The 22,212-nt window shown below is 40.9% G+C and overlaps 1 protein-coding gene across 1 annotated transcript in view; it reads left to right on the plus strand.

Moving 5' to 3' along the window:
• The window catches only part of FAF1 (Fas associated factor 1), a 173,149-nt gene that overhangs the window by 16,811 nt on the left and 134,126 nt on the right, over positions 1–22,212 (plus strand). Inside the window, exons 3-6 of the mRNA XM_033152173.1 lie at positions 10,824–10,870; positions 14,679–14,887; positions 19,946–20,037; positions 20,553–20,644. Coding sequence (XP_033008064.1) covers positions 10,824–10,870; positions 14,679–14,887; positions 19,946–20,037; positions 20,553–20,644 — 440 coding nt within the window. The remainder of the gene's footprint in view (positions 1–10,823; positions 10,871–14,678; positions 14,888–19,945; positions 20,038–20,552; positions 20,645–22,212) is intronic.

The following is a 22,212-nucleotide window of genomic DNA, read 5'->3' on the forward strand; positions in this document are numbered from 1 at the left end:
TTGTGGTCTTTGGCAAGTCAATGTTCCTGTGTTTTCAAACTCATTTTTACAACCATGACGGACATATACTTAAGAAAAAGTAGAGAGTTTCAGGATTTTATCAGAAAGCACCAGAATACACAGAATGTCCCTCCAGGGCCTTGGTAGCCTGCTGGCTGCATGATGGCCACCTTTCATATGATCTGCTGTACTTGTTTTCACTGTATTTATCTCTGATAGAAAAGTAAATGCTATTTCATATTAATGTGAATTTAGCCTACATCTACCCATTTGCAAAGAACATCGTTTCATTGTAGAAGCTTCGCAAATGGTTATGATTATCCTGGTTTTCAGCATACATTCTCTAAAATGTACATTTCAACATTTGCTTTACTGCTATATTTAACTTCTTTATCCTTTTTGCTGGCAGTGGTTCAAAGCAACCATGTCTTTGCAGTAAAGTCAGTGGTTTAGCACACCTGTTCATGTGATGGCTTGCAGCTCCTCCTGTATGTTGTTTCTAAGGATCAGAAGACAGAAACGGCTCTGTGCCTTGTTTTTATAATACTTCAGTTTCATAACTTTAATAATTTTATGGACAACCTAATAATAATATTCACTCCTTTTGAAAATGGAAAAATGCAGAGGTCTCCTCCTAGAAACTAGCACATTAGAGAGGTTAGATAAATCCTGCGTATAAAGAAGCCACTGTTTAAAATGTTCTTTTTTCATTTTTGAAAAAAAGAAAAAATGAACAAATTCATAGGGCTGAAAATCCACATAGCAAAAGGGAAACTTTTAATTAATTTCCCCCCATTCCTTGGGACAGTTTGACCAGGTGTCTCTAAAGTACTCCATGGCATTCTCAGATCAAATTTTAACTTTTATCTCTCACCTGGATAATCTCTCCACTCAGATGCGTATGGCTATTTGATATCTTAGAGAATTTGAAGAAGGTTGGGTTGACCTATCAGTCCAGTGAGTCATGGAAGAGTCTGGTATTTACGAGGGACTAGACATATCAGGCACCCTAAAGATGCTCACCTTCATCCGGCAAAAGGAATCTACACATGAAAGCAGGCTTCTTCTTCTGCAGTCAGTATGGTTGGAGATGTGCATTTGTAGCATATCTTGCAGTTTTCATCCAGGTCCTGCTTAATCTGTTTGAGGTCATGTTTTGATGTGAAATATTCTATTCATTATTACGTTTATATACCAATTATCATGCAAGGATTTCAGAAGTACATGGTTATCCCTCTCCCCATTTTATCCTTGCAACAATGTTGTGAAATAAGTTAGGCTGAGTGATGGTGACTGGCTGATGGTGAGTTTTATGGTCGAGCGAGGATTTGAACCTTGTTCTCCCAGTTCCAGCACTGTAACCACTACAACACACTGTTTCCGCTTTAAACACATATGATAAATTTGATGCAATACTAATATGCCACTGATGGAGGGCACAAGGAGAAGGGGACGACAGAGGATGAGATGGTTGGACAGTGTTCTCGAAGCTACTAACATGAGTTTGGCCAAACTGCGGGAGGCAGTGAAGGATAGGCGTGCCTGGCGTGCTCTGGTCCATGGGGTCACAAAGAGTCGGACACGACTGAACGACTGAACAACATCAACAAATATGCCACCCCCCCCCCAATCTCATTAAAAATGAGCTATTTTAAATGAAATTCGCCAAAATCTACACTTACGACATGGGTTGCCATATGTCCGGATTTTCCCGGACGTTTCAGTGATTTCTGCCCGGATGCTGTTTACCACGACTGAATCCCAGCTTTGTCCAGGAAATTCTGGATGTATGGCAACCCTAGCTAGAAGTCATGTTAATGTAGACCTTGAAGAAGAACACACAGGAAATTCACATAACACAAATTCTGTATCATGGGAATTATGCTGTATACATGCTATCAAGACATAAAAACGGGCATATTTTTAAAATACACAGCTCATATTGTGAAGAGGACAGTCTAGAGTTGATGAAAGCACAAAAGAAATTTGGGCAAACTGAAAGCAGTTAGTCATATTGAAAGACAAGACTCATATTTCTCTCTAACCACAAGAATGTTAATGTTCTGTGACATGGCTTGTGTGCATTGTGTGATGCCATGCAGATGCAGAATTTGGTATGGTTAGTGATAAATCAACAACTTGAAAATATTCGTTTTATTAAAAATGAAAAAAGCAAGTCGCTAGTCCTTGCAGCCCTTAATATCGGTTTTCCAGAATATGGGTTGCTGGTCAAAGTTCAGAAGCCAGCAAGGGATGTTTAGGCAGGATTTTTAGAGTGAACTTTTGCATAATATTTTGCCCTCTCCATTGCTATCACATGGGAATAAATTATGCAAGTTCACAAATATATCCACTTTTATAAACTTACAGAATTTAAGAAGCAAGGCTCTTCTTATAGTCTTAATTTGTATAGTCACGGGCTTGAATCTAATGGAGTGGCTCCAATTTGTAAGGTGCTTTCACTTGTACATGGTCGGTCTCTGATTTTAGCTGCTGCAGTCTTGCTGAACGCCTTTCCAGAGGCTTCCCTTGGCCTTTTTGGGGTGCAGAAGAGAATATGGCAAGTCCCAGAATTCTTAAGGACTCAGCAGAATTTACAAAACAACACAAAACACCTTTAATAATAATAACTGGGTGTAAATGTAAAATGTTGCTGTATATTCTTGGAATGTGGTCCTATGTGTTTAAGGACAAATTAAACAGGCACACATGTGAGGTGAAGTTGTCTTTGCTTCTCCACTCTAGTCATCCAGCCGCCAGGTAACATAGTTTCCCAAGGAAGTTTGGAGAACAATTCAAACGGGCTCCAGATTTTAATTGTTTTTACTTGATTCAGACTTCGTTGTTTGAAATGTGTTTATGATCTTTTCTGGAGTGTTTGTTTTGCTGTTACAAGGAAAGAAGAGGGGCAAACAATTCTCAACATTTGGGGCAAGTCCAGGGCTTTTTTTCAGCCTGAACTCAGTTCCGGCATTTCTCAGGTGGGCAGCATTACTATTATAAGAGAACAAGGGAGGTGTTCATGGTGAGTTCTGGCACCTATTTTTCTAGAAAAATAGTACTTGGCAAGTCTATAAAGAAGTCCAGTTTCAGTATATATTGTTTTGTGAAGCTTTCGAGTGCTAGAATGTAGAGCTTGCTAGGTCACGCCGTAAGTTTTGATGTCCTCATAAAGCACTTAGTAATAAGGTCCATCAAGTTTTATGTGAGGTATGCTCTATCTCATCTGTCTTTATGTGAAATGGTTTATGACTTGGCTAGCCATGCAAGTATGCTTTGGCAATTATGTAGGGTTTTGTTTTGTTTTGGGGGGCATTTGAAAGGAAGTGTGGACAACTCTCCTATGCCTTTTGCATTTTTTATTTAAACGTTCAAAATCCAGTTCAGAATTGGTGCCTTACTCATTGATGTATAAGTTTTATTGGGAAAAGATACAATCACTTTCCTGAAAACGTATGGATTTTCTTAAAACAGAAATGCCCCCTACCAGGTGGCTCTGGAGAAACTTGTAAGAATGCTGTGAACACAGTAGTTTTCTCCTTTTTGTCCCAGAAGCTGGAGTGGGGGTATACAGTACTGACTCTGAACATGGAGCTTCTGTTTCGTAATCATGTCTGTCATCGTTGCATCGCCGTTTTTTCTAATAGGGTTTCTGTACTGTTAATAGGTACATGAGAGAGAAATTCAGATGATGAAACTATTTTGTTTTCCAGCTGTGATAGAAGACATTTCATTCACTCGTTAAATCCACGGCCCCTGACCCACAATTAGCAAAGGCAATTGTTTTGCCAGAAAAGGTTGGCAATTCCAATACCTCATTGAGAACTGGCAATATCTGTAACTCCCCTGTCCTCAAAGTGAATTGTTTATCAATGCATTGTGTGGTTATTTCCTGCAGTCAGAATCTGGAGACATTGGACTGCTAAATCAGTAACGTTCACAAGTGCACTATGCTATGTGCCTAGTATTGTTTGTTGGATCTGGCTTAAAGCATCAATGTTGTTGTTGTTGATGATGTTGTTGTTTAGTCCTTTAGTCGTATCTGAATCTTCGTGACCCCATGGACCATAGCACGCCAGGCACTCCTGTCTTCCATTGCCTCCCGCAGTTTGGTCAGACTCATGTTGGTAGCTTCGAGAACACTGTCCAGCCATCTCGTCCTCTGTCATCCCCTTCTCCTTGTGCCTTTCTAATTCTGTTGTTGTTATGTTTGAATCTCCAGCTTTATTTAATTTTTTCCCATGATGTGCTTAGGAAAATATAATGCAGTCAGGGTGCCGGCAGCATTTATTTTTGTCACCTAACTTTTTTCTTGCCATTAAATCACATATTCTGTTAGTATGTGGCCTACAATATACAGTATTAGAACAGAGGTAGGAGTTTGGTTAGGCTTGGTGTCAACGTTATGAAAGTAATGTAAGCAGCATGTGCAACCTTATCTAAATAGTAGTTGAAATTTCATTACTGCAGTAATGAGCTCTTTCGACTTCTATTATCGTTGCACAGCTGCCAACCAGAAATGCAGAGTCATCAAGTGAGCAGCGAGGCTAATAAATGTCAATTTCTTTTTATGAAGAAGCTACTCTATTTCTTGTAATAGAGAGTTCTTTGTATTCACAGTCCACACAAAAGGCAGCACCTGAGAGTACAGAAATACTTGGCAGTCTCTAACTAATATCCCTCCCCCTTCTCGTTTAGCATTTCTCATCACAAATTCATATTTTTGGTGTACTAAGCTTAAATCTCAATTATGAAACTTTTGATACTTTAGTATACACAAATATAAAGTCCAATTTAATATTAAATATTGTTAAAACCTTTAATGTTCAAAACCTCAAATCAGAAACCAAATTATTATGGTAGGTTGCTTGGCTGATTTAAAAAAAGAATTCATAGCCATAAGTAGCTTTTTGGAATGTGGTTTTCCCTCATACACAATGGTCCAGTTGGCATGTAACATGTAACCATGGCTCAGCACAAACAACCAATTGTACAGGTCCCTGGAACAAAGATCACAGCCACAACACTCCTCCCCCAATCCAGCTGTTGTTGTTGTAGCCATGGCTAAGTCATGGTTTGGCTTAATGTTGTACCTGGGTTTGTGGTTTGACTTGTACCACAGAAACTATGAGCGGTAAACAAAGAATGAACTTTAGCATAGCATGTGAACTGGATATATGAAAGCTTTGCTTCAATTCTAAATTATTATTGCTGCCTGCAAGCTCATAGCTCTCTTTTCTCAAAGGTTTTAGCTTATAGCAACAGAAACATGGTACTTTTCAATGATAAAATTATGTGGCAATTCATTAACCTTCCAGTCAATAAGTTTTACTTTTCGGAGAACACATATAGGATTGCACTGTTAGTTCTTGGGATAGGGGTGATGCAGTGTGGGTTTATTGCACATCAGACCTGTAACATTATATGGATTTTGCAACAGCACTTGGCATCTGGGTGTAAGGCTGAGGCTGCAATCACAGGCCTATTTACTTCAAATGAAGTCCTATTGAAATCAGTGGGGCAATTCCAAGTAATGTTCAGGCTTCCACTGTTATTTGTAAGAAAGATATTTTTATTCAGACACGTACAGGGTCAACAGCAGGCACAGTGCTCAGGAGTCATGATTCAAGAGTAGGGTAAGAAGTTCAGAACTGGATGGAAGCAAGAAAGATGTTCCAACAAGTTTTCCCACCCCTCCCTCCAAACCTGTAACCACAAGGCATGGTCTGCTAATCTGCAAGACTCTCATACTGTGGGAATGTCAAGCTTGCAAGTGCACGTTCTGTTGTGGTGAGTGGGTCTCCTCTCACCTGTGAAGGCAGTTCCTGGTTCTAGGTGACAAAGCTGCACCTTCCTGTTCAGATACCACCTGTTCATCTCTGTTGACTGATCAAAGTCCTCCCTAGCCTCCACTGAGGCTCTCCATTCTATAGAGCATCAGAGGTCAGAGCCATCTTCTCTGCTTCCTTTTCCAAAGTGACTGACATTAAGAGTGTAAAGGGGGGATCCCCCATACTCCAACCCAGGGTCACACAGTTCATCTCTCACCTCTGTTTCTTTCTCCTTCTCTTTCTGGGGCTGCCAATCCAAGCCCAAGCCTGACAGTGCTGTGGGGCTCATGACAAGTACACGCAGTGAGAATTGGGCTGTAAGTCTCAAGTTTCTTTGGGAGTAAAAATCAGAGGGAGTAGCTGGTGTGACGTGGCACTTAAACAGGTCACAAATGGTATCTTTTCCATGATAGTAGGTTCCAGAGCTGTGACCTCAGTGGCCATTCCATCTGGTTATGAAACATTTATGTCATTACGAAGAACTGGAACCTGAATATGTTTGCTTTCTCATTGCTTTTCCACCCTCTTTACGTTAAAAGCCTGCAGACACGGCCTGTTTTCTTAATTTTTGTACAGCACCTAGAAAAAAGTAGTAGCAGCAGTAGTGATGATGATGATGATGGTAATTAGATTTTGCAAAAGGATGTTGGAACATACTGGGGAGTATCCAATGGTGTGGAATCTGCTTCCATTTTTGTCGTGGGACTTTCCCTTCTCTCTACTACAGCCTCCCACATGCCCCCCAGGTCAGCTCTGGAGTGTTGGGGAAACGTCAGGGCAGATTTGGGGGTGCATGAAGGCTGCAGAGGAAGGAGAAATCTGTAACCCCAATGCTGGATAATAATACCCACTGTATTGTGATGTGTGTTTGCTCTGGAAGCATTAAATATATTTTTTTAATTTCTCAAGAACATTGGCCTTTTACATAGAAGAGGATGCTGAAATATGTGGCACAGGCCTCTGCATTTCAAAACAGTGCAGCCATTGCTTTGCTTTGGTCTGAATGGAACAAATGTTGTCATTTTCAATGTAAAAAAAAGTGTATGTGACATTAGCAGTTAGAAGACTTTGATGTTTTAAGCCTTGAAGTCTGAGTAAAGCTAACAGTAATAGATACTCTACTATTTTGGCTGCCCTGGGGATGATGATTTGCTTTTACCCATTTGTTTGGGAAGCACAAGTGGACACCATTTCCTAAGGTTAATTACAAGGTTTTTATATATAAAAAAAGTTGACCAGAAACCAGCTGCCCAGATAGTAAATTTATTTTTAGTGAAATACCAATATTGGAACATTTGTTTGGTTTGCAACTGATGAACAGGAAGGACTCTACAACATATCTCCTCTAACATTTCACAGATGAAAGTACAGTCATACCTTGGAAATCGAACAGAACCCGTTCTGGTAGTCCGTTCGACTTCCAAAACGTTCAAAAACCAAAGCGCGGCTTCTGATCGGAAGCCACAGAAGCCCCGTCAGACGTTCGGCTTCCAAAAGAACGTTCGGAAACAGGAACACTCACTTCTGGGTTTCGATCGTTCAGGAGCCGATTTGTTCTGGAGTCAAGGCGTTCAAGATCCAAAGTACGACTGTACTTGTCATGGCTCAGTTTCCAAGCCAAAGACCACTGCTTGAACTGCCCCACTCCAGCAATTTGGCACATTGCAGAAGGCTCTGCCCTGATTTCTGTATGCTTTATTCATTCATTTCTGCATTAGACCTGTCCTCAACTGGTTTAATAGTTGATAGGATGTTCTGAGGAAGCTAAATTCTGATGAATGTACTCAAGCAACTTACATCCCCCACAGGCAAAAATAGAGATAGTGATTTATTAGGCAGAGGGAGTAGGGAATAAGGAAGCATGGAAGCATATGATACAGTCTGGCTACCACTAGTTATCTGAAAGTCTTGCCCACTAGGGTTTCTCCTGAACTGGAAGGTATCACTGGTAATTCTGACTAAAGAAGACAGGAGTTAGTAGCCAATATTTTAATTTCCTGTGGAGCCATTTGAAATTATTTTTATGTTCTGTGGAGAATCAATCTATGTACCTTTAGTGGCTCGGCACAAAAAAGAGTCTTGTGTTTTTACAGCTGAATTTAATAAACCTTAGTGTTATGAATCTGGGCTGCTACTGTTAGCAGTGCCCCACCTACTGCAGTAAGTATGTGATTATTTTAGTGCCATTCCATGCACTTTGCATACACATCTCTTTAAAAAACAAACTATATTTGATGGCAGTTAAATATTAAACTCACCATTTGGAAGTTAATGTTAAACCTAGCAAGAACTGCTTAAACTCAGAACTAAATTTATATTTTAGGAGGAGGTCAGTTGGCCAGGGAGAGTGTGTTAGATCTCTCTACTTGTACTTATAAGGTGTGAATGGAAAAATAAGAAGAAAATGACAAATGTATGTGTCCTAGTAAGAATGTAAGATGCATTTCTAGCATGTGCAGTTCAAATAAAGGAAAGTAGATAACCTTTTTATTACATTTAGATTCTAATATGGTGCTTTTTCTGAGCGTTAGAGTAATTCTTACAATGTTCCTACCAGGTAGTCCAATATTATTATCCTCATGTATGACAGATCTGTAGTGGAGTATAATGGTACCTGCCAATAGAATATTGATAGTCTGTCACAGCAGACTTATCAACACACTTGGTCATTCTTCCCCATCTTGGTGTCCTCCTCATGTTTTTAGGCTATAGTTCTCACCATTCCCTGCCTGTCCACCTTCGTTTGATCCAAACAACAATACTTTGAAGTTGGTTAGGAAGAGAGTTGGTGAGTAAGCTTCATGGCTAAGGCTGTTAGCCTAACCTCAGGTTCCCAGGAGTAAGCCCCATTTACGTACATAACTAGAGGTACCACTGTATATCAGTAGGCTTTACTTCTGACCAGACATAGTTAAGATTGCACTACAAGTGGGGATTTGGAGCTGGATCTCCCCAATTGTAGTCTCTGCACTCTTAAGTGCTCTGTTAAACTGGCTTTCAGTGTACTAACCTGACTCTACTTTTACTATGATTGGATGGTGACTTTGGACAGAATTATCTGGGGGTCTCTCACTAAGGACTGAACCTAGAGCACAGCTGGAAAATTGCTTCCTGCAGTTTTCTTTCAGGATTAAGATGACGTATATTGCAGGCTTTGAACGCTCATAAGGACTGTTATTACTTGTTATTTTGAGTTTCAGCACTAGAGATTGGAGCGTGAGTATCCTTCGAGGAACAGAGACCACATAACATGGGAGATTTTATTTGGGCTTCGTTTTGACCTGGACTGTGTCCCTCTCTATCCATGCTAGCCGTGTGCTTCTTCGCCTCTATTCAACACAGGGAGGAAAGGGCCACTACAGGATGAGAAGTATCCTGTGTATTGTATGGGTTGGATGGTCTCCCCAAAAGGGCTCATGGAGTTTTGGTCCTGGAGCTTGAAGACCTAGTGTACAAAATAGCCATCACTTTTTCAGATGCATTTTGTTGCAGAAATGTCTGTCTATCTGTCTATTTGAAGCCAAGCAGAAGTAGGGCAGACCAGTAGCTGGATGAGCAACCATCTAAGAAGCCAGCTCATACTAGCTCAGGTAGAAAACAAGCAAATTGGATTATTTTAATCCTTTGCAGTCTGTGTCTGTTCCCCACCCTCACACCTTTTAGGGTGGCTAGATGCAAAGAAAGGCATGGTGCCCACTTTTTAAGCAGTTATCTAGAATTGAGGGAACTTTCGCAGGTGCAACTTGTGCATGTGTGAAAATGCCACACCTATCAAAATATCCTTTTCTACACAACCATTGAAGGTGAGAATCCATCTTCCTTTGCATTTGGTTGGTAGCACAAAGTGGGGAGGTGGTTTGCTGGGTGTAACCAAGAGCAGCCATAGTGATACAGTGAAGAGATGCCTTCCCACCTGTACCATTCAGCACTGGGTAAGCAGGCAGTTGCTAAGAGGATATAGTGCAGGTTCCAGACATCTGTGCTTGCATAGTGCCGGCTGTGGCTCCATCACTGCCTGCTGGCTCTGAAAGATAAATGGAGGAAAATCTCCCAGCCTATTCATTGCTGTAATTTGGCAACTTGTAGTTTTGCCTAATTTACCTCCCTCACATGCTGATGCTGTTAGTTACCTTTCTCTGTCTCTGTCCTTTTCTCTTGATCTCTCCCTTTCACTTTAAAAAGAAACTCAAGCAAAGAAAATTGTGATGTCTCTGCTGTGATCCACCATAGGCTCATTGCATGTCGATATCCCGATCCCTCCCGTGAAATAAAGACACAAGACACCGTGAATTAAGGTTAAATGGAGAATAAAAGGCCACAACTTTATTGGTTCCGGTTGTTGGAGAGTTTGGGAGCCCAGGAGAAAGAGGGCGAGCTCTGGCTGCGTGCCCACTTAAGTGCAGTGGGCACGCCTAGCCGGCTGCGCCGGTTGGCCAGCCAGCTGGGCACTGCACCCAGAGCTCGCCCAATAGTGTCGGGGGATGCTGGCATCCCCCGAGCACGTGTAGGGCTCGTGATTCACTGCAACCCCCCCCTCCTCTCTAAGGGCGGAAGGGGCTTTATTCCACACACACACAAGGTCAAATTACTGAGGCAGTACCATTGTGTGAATGCTGCCATATGTCCATAAGTTACAATAATTTGCTGTAAATGTTAGCAACTCTGCTCCACCATTGTTTGCTTGGTATCCGCTTGTTTAGATTGAATAACAGATACATGGTGAATGGTTATAATCCTCTGAAGAACACTCAGATGTTCTAAATAATAATGGTGATTTACTGGAACAATGTAAGGTTGCTTGTTAGTTACCGGTATATTAAAATAGGGAGCATAGTCTGCAGTGATTCTTTTGGTGGGATGCACACATCCTCCCTCTGCACTTCAAGTTGCAGATTGATCAGTTAGCAAATGCTGGAACATTTAAGTTTTATTTAAACAACCTTTTCATTTAATTTTGTGGATATACTAAATGCTCCATGCTTTTTTTTGCAGGCAGCTATAAATGGTGTAATACCACAGGAAAATGGGATTTTACAAAGGTAGGTGGCAAACTTTCTCACTATTAGTTGTCTTAGAATATGGAACAAACCATTTCTATTGTTAGTGAGCTGCTATTGGCACTAGTCGTTCCTGTATCTTTCTGTAGCTTTCAAATATTAAAATTTCTAGGTGGGAAAAGCTTAATAAATAGTGGACCAATTTTTCATTTCTCTTCCTGCTTACCAGTACCTTTTATTTTTGTGTCCTGTCTTTTTGTGTTGTAAGCCTGTGAGTGGAGACTATCTCACTGCTAAAACTTTTAACCCACTCTGGAAATAAATACAATAAATAAGTACCTTTTTATAATAACTTTGAATTTAGTGCTTCAATTTAAGCCACAGTCAGGTCAATTAACCTGCTGAGTTAAAGAACTTTTATCCCCAAAGAAATCCTCAAGTGAAACCATTCTTTCTCACTAATTCGTGAAATCAAAATTACTTTTTGTGCATCAAAACTTCAAGTATTCAAGGCCTGGCACTGAACAGATGTTGCTTATCTGTGTATATGTAGCTAGAAGAGTTTGGATTTGATATCCCGCTTTATCACTACCCGAAGGAGTCTCAAAGAGGCTAACATTCTCCTTTCCCTTCCTCCCTCACAACAAACACTCTGTGAGGTGAGTGGGGCTGAGAGAATTCAGAGAAGTGTGACTAGCCCAAGGTCACCCAGCAGATGCATGTGGAGGAGCGGAGACGTGAACTCGGTTCACCAGATTACAAGTCTACCGCTCTTAACCACTACACCACACTGGCTAACAAATATAATGAAAGAGAACAAACAGCATCCTGTTCAATCTCTTCATAAAATTATGATTATTTCACTGTACAGTAATGCATGTTAACTGCTTAAAACTGCAACAATAAAAAAAATCCTACCTGTTGCGCTTGGAATAGTATCATCATTAGTCAGGTTCTAAAGCAGAATTCTCCAACTTGTTGTCCTCCAGATATTGCTGGACTACAACTCCCATCATCCCCAGCCGCCGCCACCCCCAATCTGCAACTTTATATTGCTCAGTTTATGAAATCCTCTTGCTCTGATCCAGCAGGGGCAATCTGTAAACCAGGGGGAAAGCTGTATTTGAATCATCTTTTAGGCACTGTGTGTGTAAAAAAGTGCTGTACAGAGGGAAACAAATCCCCTTCTTCCAGACATGGGGCTACTTGCATTGTACTTCTATATCGGCACCCTGCCAAACAGATAGGTCAGTATGGTTTGGGGAGGATAGTGGGGCTAATCCCTTCTCCTTTCCTACTTAGCTCTGAAACCTCACAGCCCTGGCCATCTGTTTAGCAGAGAAGATCTTCACATGCAGCAATGCTCCTGCAGCCCACTTCAGCACACACAAAATCTCTGAATTGGGGCCAATACAGTTTTGCATGGAAATGTATACACCTAAACACAGCACATCCATTGTTCATCTTAGCTTTGAAACGGCCCATGGCTTCAGAGTTGAGAATTGCTCTTTGTTCTCCCTGATGAGCGAGAAGGAAAAGAGGCCTCTGTATAAGAGAGAATCATAGTGCTCTATTTGTTTGTTGATCCACCCACCCTGCGCGACACACATACAATTTGGGATGCAGAACGATAGGAATTACCCTACCGGACCGTTGAGATGACAAATGTTCTAAGGCTGAAGCAGTGCAGATGTGTAAGCAACCACTCACAGCACAGTTCAAGCTAGCAACATCTGAGTTTGTTAACATTTTATGCTTTTATTTTGCACCGAAGCTTTGGGACATTTGAAACATTATACAAAAGGTCAGCATGAACTTCCCTTCTTTTTTTAAAAAAAGAAGAGACATGAGAAGGGACAAATTTTCAGCTGCCGGCTTATAAATATAAAGCTTCTTAATTTGGACATCATGGCTCGATCATAACTAACTACTTAGCATTTCCACTGAAATGTTGCCTACTTAAAGCGCTCTTCCACTTTTGTGGCAACACTCACAGTATTTTTTATAACTAAGAATAGAAGGAAAAGGTAACAGAACACTGTATTTTGGCAGAGCTACTAAAATAACTCTCAGCCTATCCTTGATTAGATGCTTGTCTAAATAAAAACACTTTATATCGATCTGTTCAGTAGTTGTTTTTTGTATATTTACCGTATTTTCCGGCGTATAAGACGACTGGGCATATAAGACGACCCCCCAACTTTCCCAGTTAAAATATAGAGTTTGAAATATAGAATCATAGAATCATAGAGTTGGAAGAGACCACAAGGGCCATCCAGTCCAACCCGACCGCAGATTCTCCACCCGGCGTATAAGACGACCCCGACTTTTGAGAAGATTTTCCTGGATTAAAAAGTAGTCTTATACACCAGAATATACAGTATACATGCTTACAAGGGAAGGGGGTTCCAAAGCTGGGGAGAAATGTATATGCCCATACTGCTGTCTTCTTTTCAGCAAGAGCTGAGTCAAAGACTGCTTTCAAACACATAGGGATCATAATAGGACATAGCAAATATATGGCAGGCCTAAGTCACCTAGGGCTTTCCAGAACTGATTTGTGCTTTTGGGGGAGGGGGGACAGGAAACCAATGCAGTCCTCAGAGCACTGGTCTAATATGCTTCTGGTGACCCTTGCAAAATGGGTTGTCATGTTCCATATTGGCTGCAGTCTGCTGATATTCTTTAGCATAAGATACTGTGAGTGAGCATACGGAGTTCACTCTAGATGTTTAACCTGCTAAAAGAGACCTATGCATTTTTATTAATGTGCAGTACCTAGTATCCTTCAACTGCATTTGTAATTAATCTATGAGGAGATGCAGAATATTTTAAATGTGTAGTAGTAAAACCCTGCAAGTCATGCCCATGTGAAGCTGTAAGGTCTGGGATAGCACATCAAAAGAACCATTGTCTGTGTTTGCATTTATCAATAAGTCAGGGTTTCTGACTTATGGCTTAACATGAATAGTAACGCTGGTGCATGGTGCCCACATGCTGCTTTTTCATTCTTACCCTGGCATGAGTGGGATGAAAAAAAACAGGAAGCCTTGGCTTCCCATCATGTCTGAACTAGAGAGCATAGTTTTTCGCTGCCTAACAAGCTATTGAGAAACCATCGTTTAAGATTGGGTAGTGATTGTGGCTTATTGGGGAGTAACAAACCATGATATCTGGTTCAGACATAATGGAAAAGCAGGTTCATTTGCATATGTTACTCACACAAAAGAGAATAGCAAAGTGGGAGTGTTGCACCCATATGCTGCTTATCCATGTCAAACCACAATAAGCCAGAAATCCTGCCTTATCTTTACATGTGTTAGTTTTTGTAGTAGGGTTTCACCCTTTATCTTTAGAGTGAGTTTGCTGAATCACTCATGGGAAGTCTTGGGCAGGAGGAATTGCTCAGTCACCAGTTGTAGCGAAGAAGTCTGGCAAATATAGTATTTCATAAACATTTAGCTTTAATATTTTAAAGACGACTGCAAAAAGTAGGGCCAACCAAGTGAGTGCTGGTTGTAAAGGTGGTTTTTCATCCCTTTTATAGCTAGAATGGTACCTTTAAAAAATGTATTAAGTCTATCTAAAGGCACCCAGAGTAGAAAGGTTAGTCCAAATCCTGACAACTTGATGAACTATTTCAGGATGCTGGAGGAATTCATTTCAAGCATGCCAACTTGTGGCTAAATAACTCCTAGCATCAGAATGTCTTGAATAGGAGCAACATGCATACTGCGCCATTTCTGGTTTCAATCTCAATATATGTTCAGAGAACCCAAAAAAGTTTGTTGTAACAAACTAACTGCCTGTGTTTACTTAAAATCCTACGTATGTATGTTTTCCTCCCCAGTGAATATAGTGGAGAGACTTCACAAGGGCCAGCCTATGGTCCCGCTAGCCATCCTTCCTCCTCATCGTCAACACCTTCTTCATCTTCTGCGTTTCGCCATGTAGTGCCATCCAGACAGATAGTGGAAAGACAACCACGAATGCTTGACTTCAGGGTTGAGTACAGAGACCGAATTGTGGATGTAGTACTTGAAGACAGTTCAACTGTTGGTAAGAAAACTGTTGCAAAAAGGGACTGACAAAATTAAAATGGATGTGTGCCTAAACTACAGTGCAAGTTCATTTCTTTGAGTGGCTGGTGGGGAGAGAGGATGTTTGAAAGCACCACTTTTAAAGCCAGTGATGCTCTGCCTGTTCAAGTAGGGGGAATGGGGGCCAGTTCTTTGAGTGAACAAATCAACATGGCAAACAGAACATAAATTTTGTTGCTGCACAACAGTGATAGGGGCCTGGAAATGTGATATTCTCCAGGGAGAATAAGAGGCGAAAGAAGTTTCTGAAATTCTCCCCTTGTTGAAGCAGCATCCTTGGAGCCTTTATTTATTTGCAAAATAAAGGACTCTTTTCTTTCTGCCTTGAAATGTATCATTACAGTGGTGCCTCGCAAGACGAAATTAATTCGTTCTGCGAGTGCTGTCGTATAGCGAAAATTTCGTCTTGCGAAGCACCAACGGGGGAAGAGCGGTTTGATGGGGGGGGGGATTCGCGGAAATTTTTCGTCTTGCGAGGCAAGCCCATAGGAAAAATTGTCTTGTGAGACAGCCTTTCGCTAGCGAATGCCTTTCGTCTAGCGAGTTTTTCGTCTAGCGAGGCATTCGTCTAGCGAGGTACCACTGTATCTCTTTGGTACTCCTACAAGGCTCAAAGATAACTAAGCAGTACCAGTTTGACTCTCAGTGAATTTACTCTCTTCTTAAGTCACTTGATATAAACTGCAAACATATGGGATTTACTAAATAATATTTCTGTGACTTGAGAATATAACTGGAGACATCCATATTTTATATAACCCCTTTGGCCAAATAATTTTGTAGGAGAATACAATTGTTTTCGTGTTTTGTTTGTTAAGAACATTGTTCAATGGTCTCTGATCAGGGAGGTAGCTTACAAACATTTCCTTTTAAAAATGTATTCAGATTAGGATAACATATTTGGATTGTTATTATTCAATACATAAATACACCTACAATTTTCTAATTTCTGTACATGTATTAAAAGACAAATTAGTTTCTGCCTACAGTCTAATAGATGCAATACAAAGGAAAAAGGAATGGGGTAGGAGAGGAAAGACAGCATTGGAGCAGCTTCTCCAATGGCCAAGGCCAGGTTTGTCTTCTTGGCCTCCTCTTCCTGGGATGCAGGGAGTGGAGCCTACCAGTGGCCCTTGGTCCCCTGACCTGTAGCAGAGGCCAGAGCATGATTTCCTTTTGGTGCTTAGTGTATTTCAAAACCATCTGTGCATTGCTCCTTATAGTATTTGCCCCACATCAGCTAAGGTGAAGCATCTTAAAACTTTAATTGTAATATATGATCGAAGAGTGACATCTAGTGGCATGTTCTAATTATTGGCTGAGCATGTACTCGTTTGGTCAATCTCTATTTCCCTCTCCCGATCCCACCCACCCTTATTATGCTCAATTCTCCACCTCATTTAGTTGTTTGAACTGTTTTTTTTTGTGGGGGACATGATTTCATCATTTCTACTGGCTCACTATCCTTCACCTTCACCTTCTTTTTGCAGATGAGAGAACAGTATTCAATATGCACAAATCTCATTAGGATGGTGTCTAGTGCAGCAACATTTAGTCAGTCCTAACACTTTGATAATATTAAAAAGGTGCCCCTGATTAATGAGGAAGCAGGTTTTTGAATTTTTGTAAGCGTCTTTGATACAAGGCTTTAATCTAAGAAAGATGGGAGGTGGCAGTATCTGCTTTAAGAGGCATTAATGCTTGGCATGTGTGTGAAAAGGAAAAGCCTCTTCACAAAGGGTGGTTGCCACAACACATCTTAAAACAAAGTGTTGGATCCAGAGAAACACTCACAGGAAGGGTGGGTAGAAGGTGACTTTACACCCTTCTTCTCTCCACTGAGCCCCCTGAAAAGGCTTTTCTAATGGTTGGGGTTCCTACTCAGTGGGTTAGGGTAATCTAGCCTAGCCTGTGATGGAGAGGCAATGGGGAATCACTGAAGATCACATGAATTCACCTTCTGCACTTTGATCCCTCTCTTTAGCCCCTATACCACAGTTCTCCCCCTGAGTGGAATCTTCCAATTTTCAGGAGAGGCTTTTTCAGGGCTGCTAAGAGACCCAAATCTTATGTTACATTCCTAGATCGATTTGGTGGGGAGGATGACTTGGTGATTTCAGCCTGTGTGTGCCAACTTTTATTCATGTGCATCTTATTTTAAACATTACAGTTATTGTGGGGGTTGCCCAGGAATGCCATAAGTGGAGCAGGTGTGCTCAGTGGGCAGATTAGGCAATGCATAATCTTGCCTCCCTCCCTCCACCAGTTGTAAATAGGGAGAAAGTAAAGGTGGATACTATCCAAACCAGGCCACTGCTTTGTTTTGGTATATTGCCCAACTAGTAATTAAGATAGTATATTAAGTCAATGTATCATTAGAATATTATTCCAGATGGTGGTATTTGGTTCAGTAGCTGAACTTCACAGGAGGATGTGGGTAGTGTTACTGAATCACAAATACACAAATTTACCTTTTACTTTATCTGGATAATTTTTTATATTTATTTCCCTTCCTCCTGCAGTGTAAAGTCACCACGGTTACATTTTTCTTTCTTTTTAAAAAAATGCAAAATAACAATACCTGTAACCTGGAGTGCGGGGGGGGGGGGAGAACCTTGAAGATGCTTCTGGTATGGAGAACACATTGAATAGACAATACAAAACCAGGGGAAGCTTTCCTTTGGCTTTTGGATTAAAGAACGACCAGTCTTCCTCTTCCTTTATTGCAATATTACATGCACATGCTTATGTGATATGTGAAAAAATCAGACACTTCATTTACGCCTCTTAAATGCCACTGTAGAATCCCTTTTTTAGCTAATCTTTGTTATTATAACACTAACATTGTTCTGGTCCCCTCCATCTGCGTTGTGCTCAAGGCCCATTTTCCCATTACAGTGGTACCTCAGGTTACATACGCTTCAGGTTACATATGCTTCAGGTTACATACTCCACTAACCCAGAAATAACGCTTCAGGTTAAGAACTTTGCTTCAGGATAAGAACAGAAATTGTGCTCTGGCGGCACAGCGGCAGCGGGAGGCCCCATTAGCTATTAGGTTACAGACGCTTCAGGTTACAGACTCCGCTAACTCAGAAATAGTACCTCGGGTTAAGAACTTTGCTTCAGGATGAGAACAAAAATTGCCTGGCGGAAGCGTGGCAGCAGCAGAAGGCCCAATTAGCTAAAGTGGTGCTTCAGGTTAAGAACAGTTTCAGGTTAAGTACAGCCCTCCAGATCGAATTAAGTTCTTAACCCGAGGTACCACTGTATGTGTAAGTAAACCTAGATTTGCCATCAAGTGCACCCTCCAGCAGGCCACTCAGATCCCCAATGAGTGTGGCTTGATGATGCACATGTTTACAACTATGTACTTGTCACATTTGTAGTATTTTGAAGTGGTATTTAAAATTGTTCGCCCATGTTTAGCAGCTGTTGCACAAAATGTCCGCTAGATGGAGTTATGCTACACCACCAGTGAATAAAGATGTAATTTTCATTATAGTCTGACTTGTATGACATCTGCCTAATGCCACAAGACTAATAATTTTTCCAGGTATTATTGTGAAATGATCGCCCTTTTGGACAATGCTTAATGTAATTCTGTACAGTGAGGCAATTGCTTGCTTGTAGGGCGTTTTCAAGGAGGGCATGGGGGGACCACAAACCTGTCTCGGAATCATAAAAATAATACAAAGACTGTTAAAGGAGATGGTTGTTCTTCTATCTTGGTATCTTCCAAACATCTGTACATTTGAAATCCGCAGTGCTGTTCACAGAGATAGATAAGATTTCTCAATTGCGGAAAGATTTTCGCCGCATTGATGGCAATAATAGGCAACAGGAAACTGTTTCTGCAGTGACATTGCAGGGGGCCAACGGTTAGTAATGTAGAGAAAGACTTTTTCATAGCTGTAGAGTTCAGTCCTGGCACCTGAGTTGTAAAGGTTTGAAGCAGGTGACCTGGGAAAAGCCATTAACAGGCACCTTGCTGTTGCCTGTCTGTGTGGACAGAACTTGGCCAAATAGACATTTGGTTCAATCCCTTGTAGAACAGCATATTATTTTCCCTATAATAGGGACGGGGAACCTTTTCTTCCTGAGAGCCACATTTCCTCCTGGGGACCACTTGCCAGTGGTGGGAGGAGCTGTAGGCTACTTTCCGACCTTGCAAAAACCAAATGTTTCTCTACACTTATGCCTACACCTCCCCAGCTCCCCACTCTCCTATCCAGACCAGCAAGGGGCATTTTTCACAGTTGCAAGCGCAGATTCCAGCCAGGCAAAAGACCTTGAGGAGGGCATGGAGAATGGCCAGTGACGGGTATGGTGTCGGGAAGAGGTGTTTGGCCGAGGAAGGCGGTGCATGGTCTAGGGAGAGATCTGAAGGCCAGATAGAAGGGTTGCATTTGGCCCCTGGACCTCAGATTCCTCACCTCTGCTTTATTAGATGGTAAATGAGTGATAGTATTTTGATCTTAATCTTTGTGAACTTTAAACATATACTTAAGCAGTACTTACAAGCAAAAGTACTGACTGACATATTAAAAATCAATAGGAGTTGAAGGGTTGCATGTGAACTATATATCCCGTACAACAAAAATTGTGCACTTTGTTTTCGTTCATGTATGCCATTTGGGTTTACTGTATCTATATTTTCTGACATTGGAAAAAATAATAATTTTAAAGCCAATAAATATTTGTGACATAAAATGATAGTATTTGTTTCTGGCATATTTTAAGGTTTTGATAGTTATTATTGTTTTGATGATTTAGAATTTATCCTAAATAGTATTTTAACATTCTATTGTTTGTTTTATGCTATTAAATACGCTGATAGAGAGAGAGAATGTTACCTCTAGATTTGTGTCTTATTAAATTCTTCAGTAATGTTGAAACTACAGTAACAGTATGGAATGTTTGGGCTTCTCAGACCTAGTAACTTTTCTTTTTGCCAATGTTTACTAAAGATGAATGCTGAAAAAACACAAATATGGACAATACTTTTGTTTTGCAGGAGAGATCAAACACATTTTAGAAAATGAGCTTCAGATTCCTTCATCAAAAATGTTGCTAAAAGGCTGGAAAACTGGAGACGTAGATGACAGTGTAAGTTCCTATATTTGTCCCGGAATCAAATGCTGGGCTTTCTGCAACTCTCAGGTTAACCTACTTCATATAGTTGCTGTGAAGAAAAAATAGGAATGGGGAGAATCGTGTACACCGCCTTGAGCTGCTGGGGGTAGGAAGGTGGGATTATTCTAATAACTTGATTATTGCAGTGAAACATATTTAGGGCCAAAGCAGGTATGGTACTGAATATATTACATGCCACTACTGGCATCTTTGGGAACTTTCTTTCTGAGACTAAAAGCAAATGGGAGGGGGCAATTCTCCATCAAAACTGAAGGAAGGGATAAAGTGAGGAAATCTCTGCTCCTGTCCCAAGGTCCTGATACTTCTACCCCCACGCCACCACTGGCACACTTGGTTTTTTTTTTTTTTAGAAAAACACAGACATGATTGATAATGATTCATTTATTGATAAACCAAAATGGCCCTTGCTTTGAGGTGAGGGTGCCTGATGCAAAATGTTTCTAACTTCCAACGTTTCCCCCCCATAGACTGTTCTAAAAACTCTACACTTGCCAAAAAACAACAGCCTCTATGTCCTAACGCCTGATTTGCCACCACCCTCCTCATCAAGTATGCCTGGGTAAGATACAATTTTTTAAAATATGTTTGAGCATAGTAAAATAGCATGCCGTGTGACGGGTTTTCATTAACAATGTTGCCAAATCAGAATTAGACTTCTGTTGCCTTTTGTTTAAAAATAATATTAATTCTTGACTTTGTGCTCACTTCTCCCCGTAGTAAACATTTATGTAAAGGTAAGGTAATAAATACTAGAAGGGATATTTTTTTCTGTCCAATTTCTTCAAAGACAATTGTTAATAGATTTTTAAATTCTTGTTCTTTGCGCACTCTAATCTGGATAATTAAAATTGGTGGGTGGGTGTTCTTGATGTGTAGAATGGATATAACATGAACAGGAATCACCTGTAGAGTGGGAGATCAGCCAAGATTATTTTATGGTTCCTTCAAGCTATATCTATCATTTCCCCAAGGTAGATACCAGTAACTTATGGGCAAGGGTGCAAAGTTGAATGAATTGGGGGGTAGGGTAAACCCCACCCTGCAAAACTGAACCCAAGACATGGCACACACCATTTGAATTGCATTGCCCCTAAATTTGGGAGGGAGCAGCCCCCTTAAATATCTTATTGTGGGGGAGGTGAAGGGACCTTATCCCCTAGAAGTTGGCTCCTGTGCTTATGGGTGTGAATAACTTGAAAATACAAACCAGTTGTATTTTCAATTGTACACTTCAGTTATTAGCAATTGGAATTACAAAATAAAATATGAGTGCTGACCACAATGTAGGAGAATAAACTTTTAAGTACTGACCTGTAACACAGCTACTAATGTGCAAGTGTCTGCACACACAAGAGTGCAGTTAAGTAGAAACAGACCACCATCTTAGGAACGGTGTCAGTTCTTTCCCTTCTATATACAGACGAAAGATCTTTGCATACAGTGGACAGCTGAAGAAGACAGAATTGGGATTCAGTCAGGACTGGAGAACAACATGGTGTCCTTCATATGTTGTTGGGGTCCAACTCCCCTTGGCCCCAGACAGCATGTTCAGTGGACAGGGCTGATGAATATTGTAGTCTAACAACATTGGCTAGCCATGAACTACTCCAAGGTGTTGTATGTGGAACTGTCTTTGAAGCCTCTTAGGAAATTCCAGTTACTTCAAAAGAGAGCTGCTAGACTGCTAAGTGGGATCGGTTGAAGGGAACACAATCCTGTCATTCGTTAACTGCTATGCTGGCTACTGATCTGTTTTTAGGCACTGTTCACAGTACTTGTGCTTACCTTTTTAAAAAAGCCTTAAGTGCCTTGGAAGTTGGGTAGATAAGGACCACCTTCCTCCTCATGAGCTTGGCTGAATGCTGTGAACTTCTTCAGAGGTCCTCCTTTGAGTCCTCACTCCCTGTTTATAAAGTTAGATAGGTGCTCACTGGAGAGGGGACCTTCACAGTTGTGCAGGACTGCCTGGTGCTAAATTTTATGTCTTTTCCCTGGCACTGAACAACCTTTTCATTTGCTCAAACCTTCCAACATTTCCCCCCTAAGCTGATTTAGCTGGGGATATGAATTGCCACCTTAAATTTTGAGGAAGAAGGTCAGTGCCTACTACTAGAGTTGCCATATTTC

Source organism: Lacerta agilis, chromosome 6 (assembly GCF_009819535.1).
Source record: "Lacerta agilis isolate rLacAgi1 chromosome 6, rLacAgi1.pri, whole genome shotgun sequence".
NCBI classification, from domain to species: Eukaryota; Metazoa; Chordata; class Lepidosauria; order Squamata; family Lacertidae; genus Lacerta; species Lacerta agilis.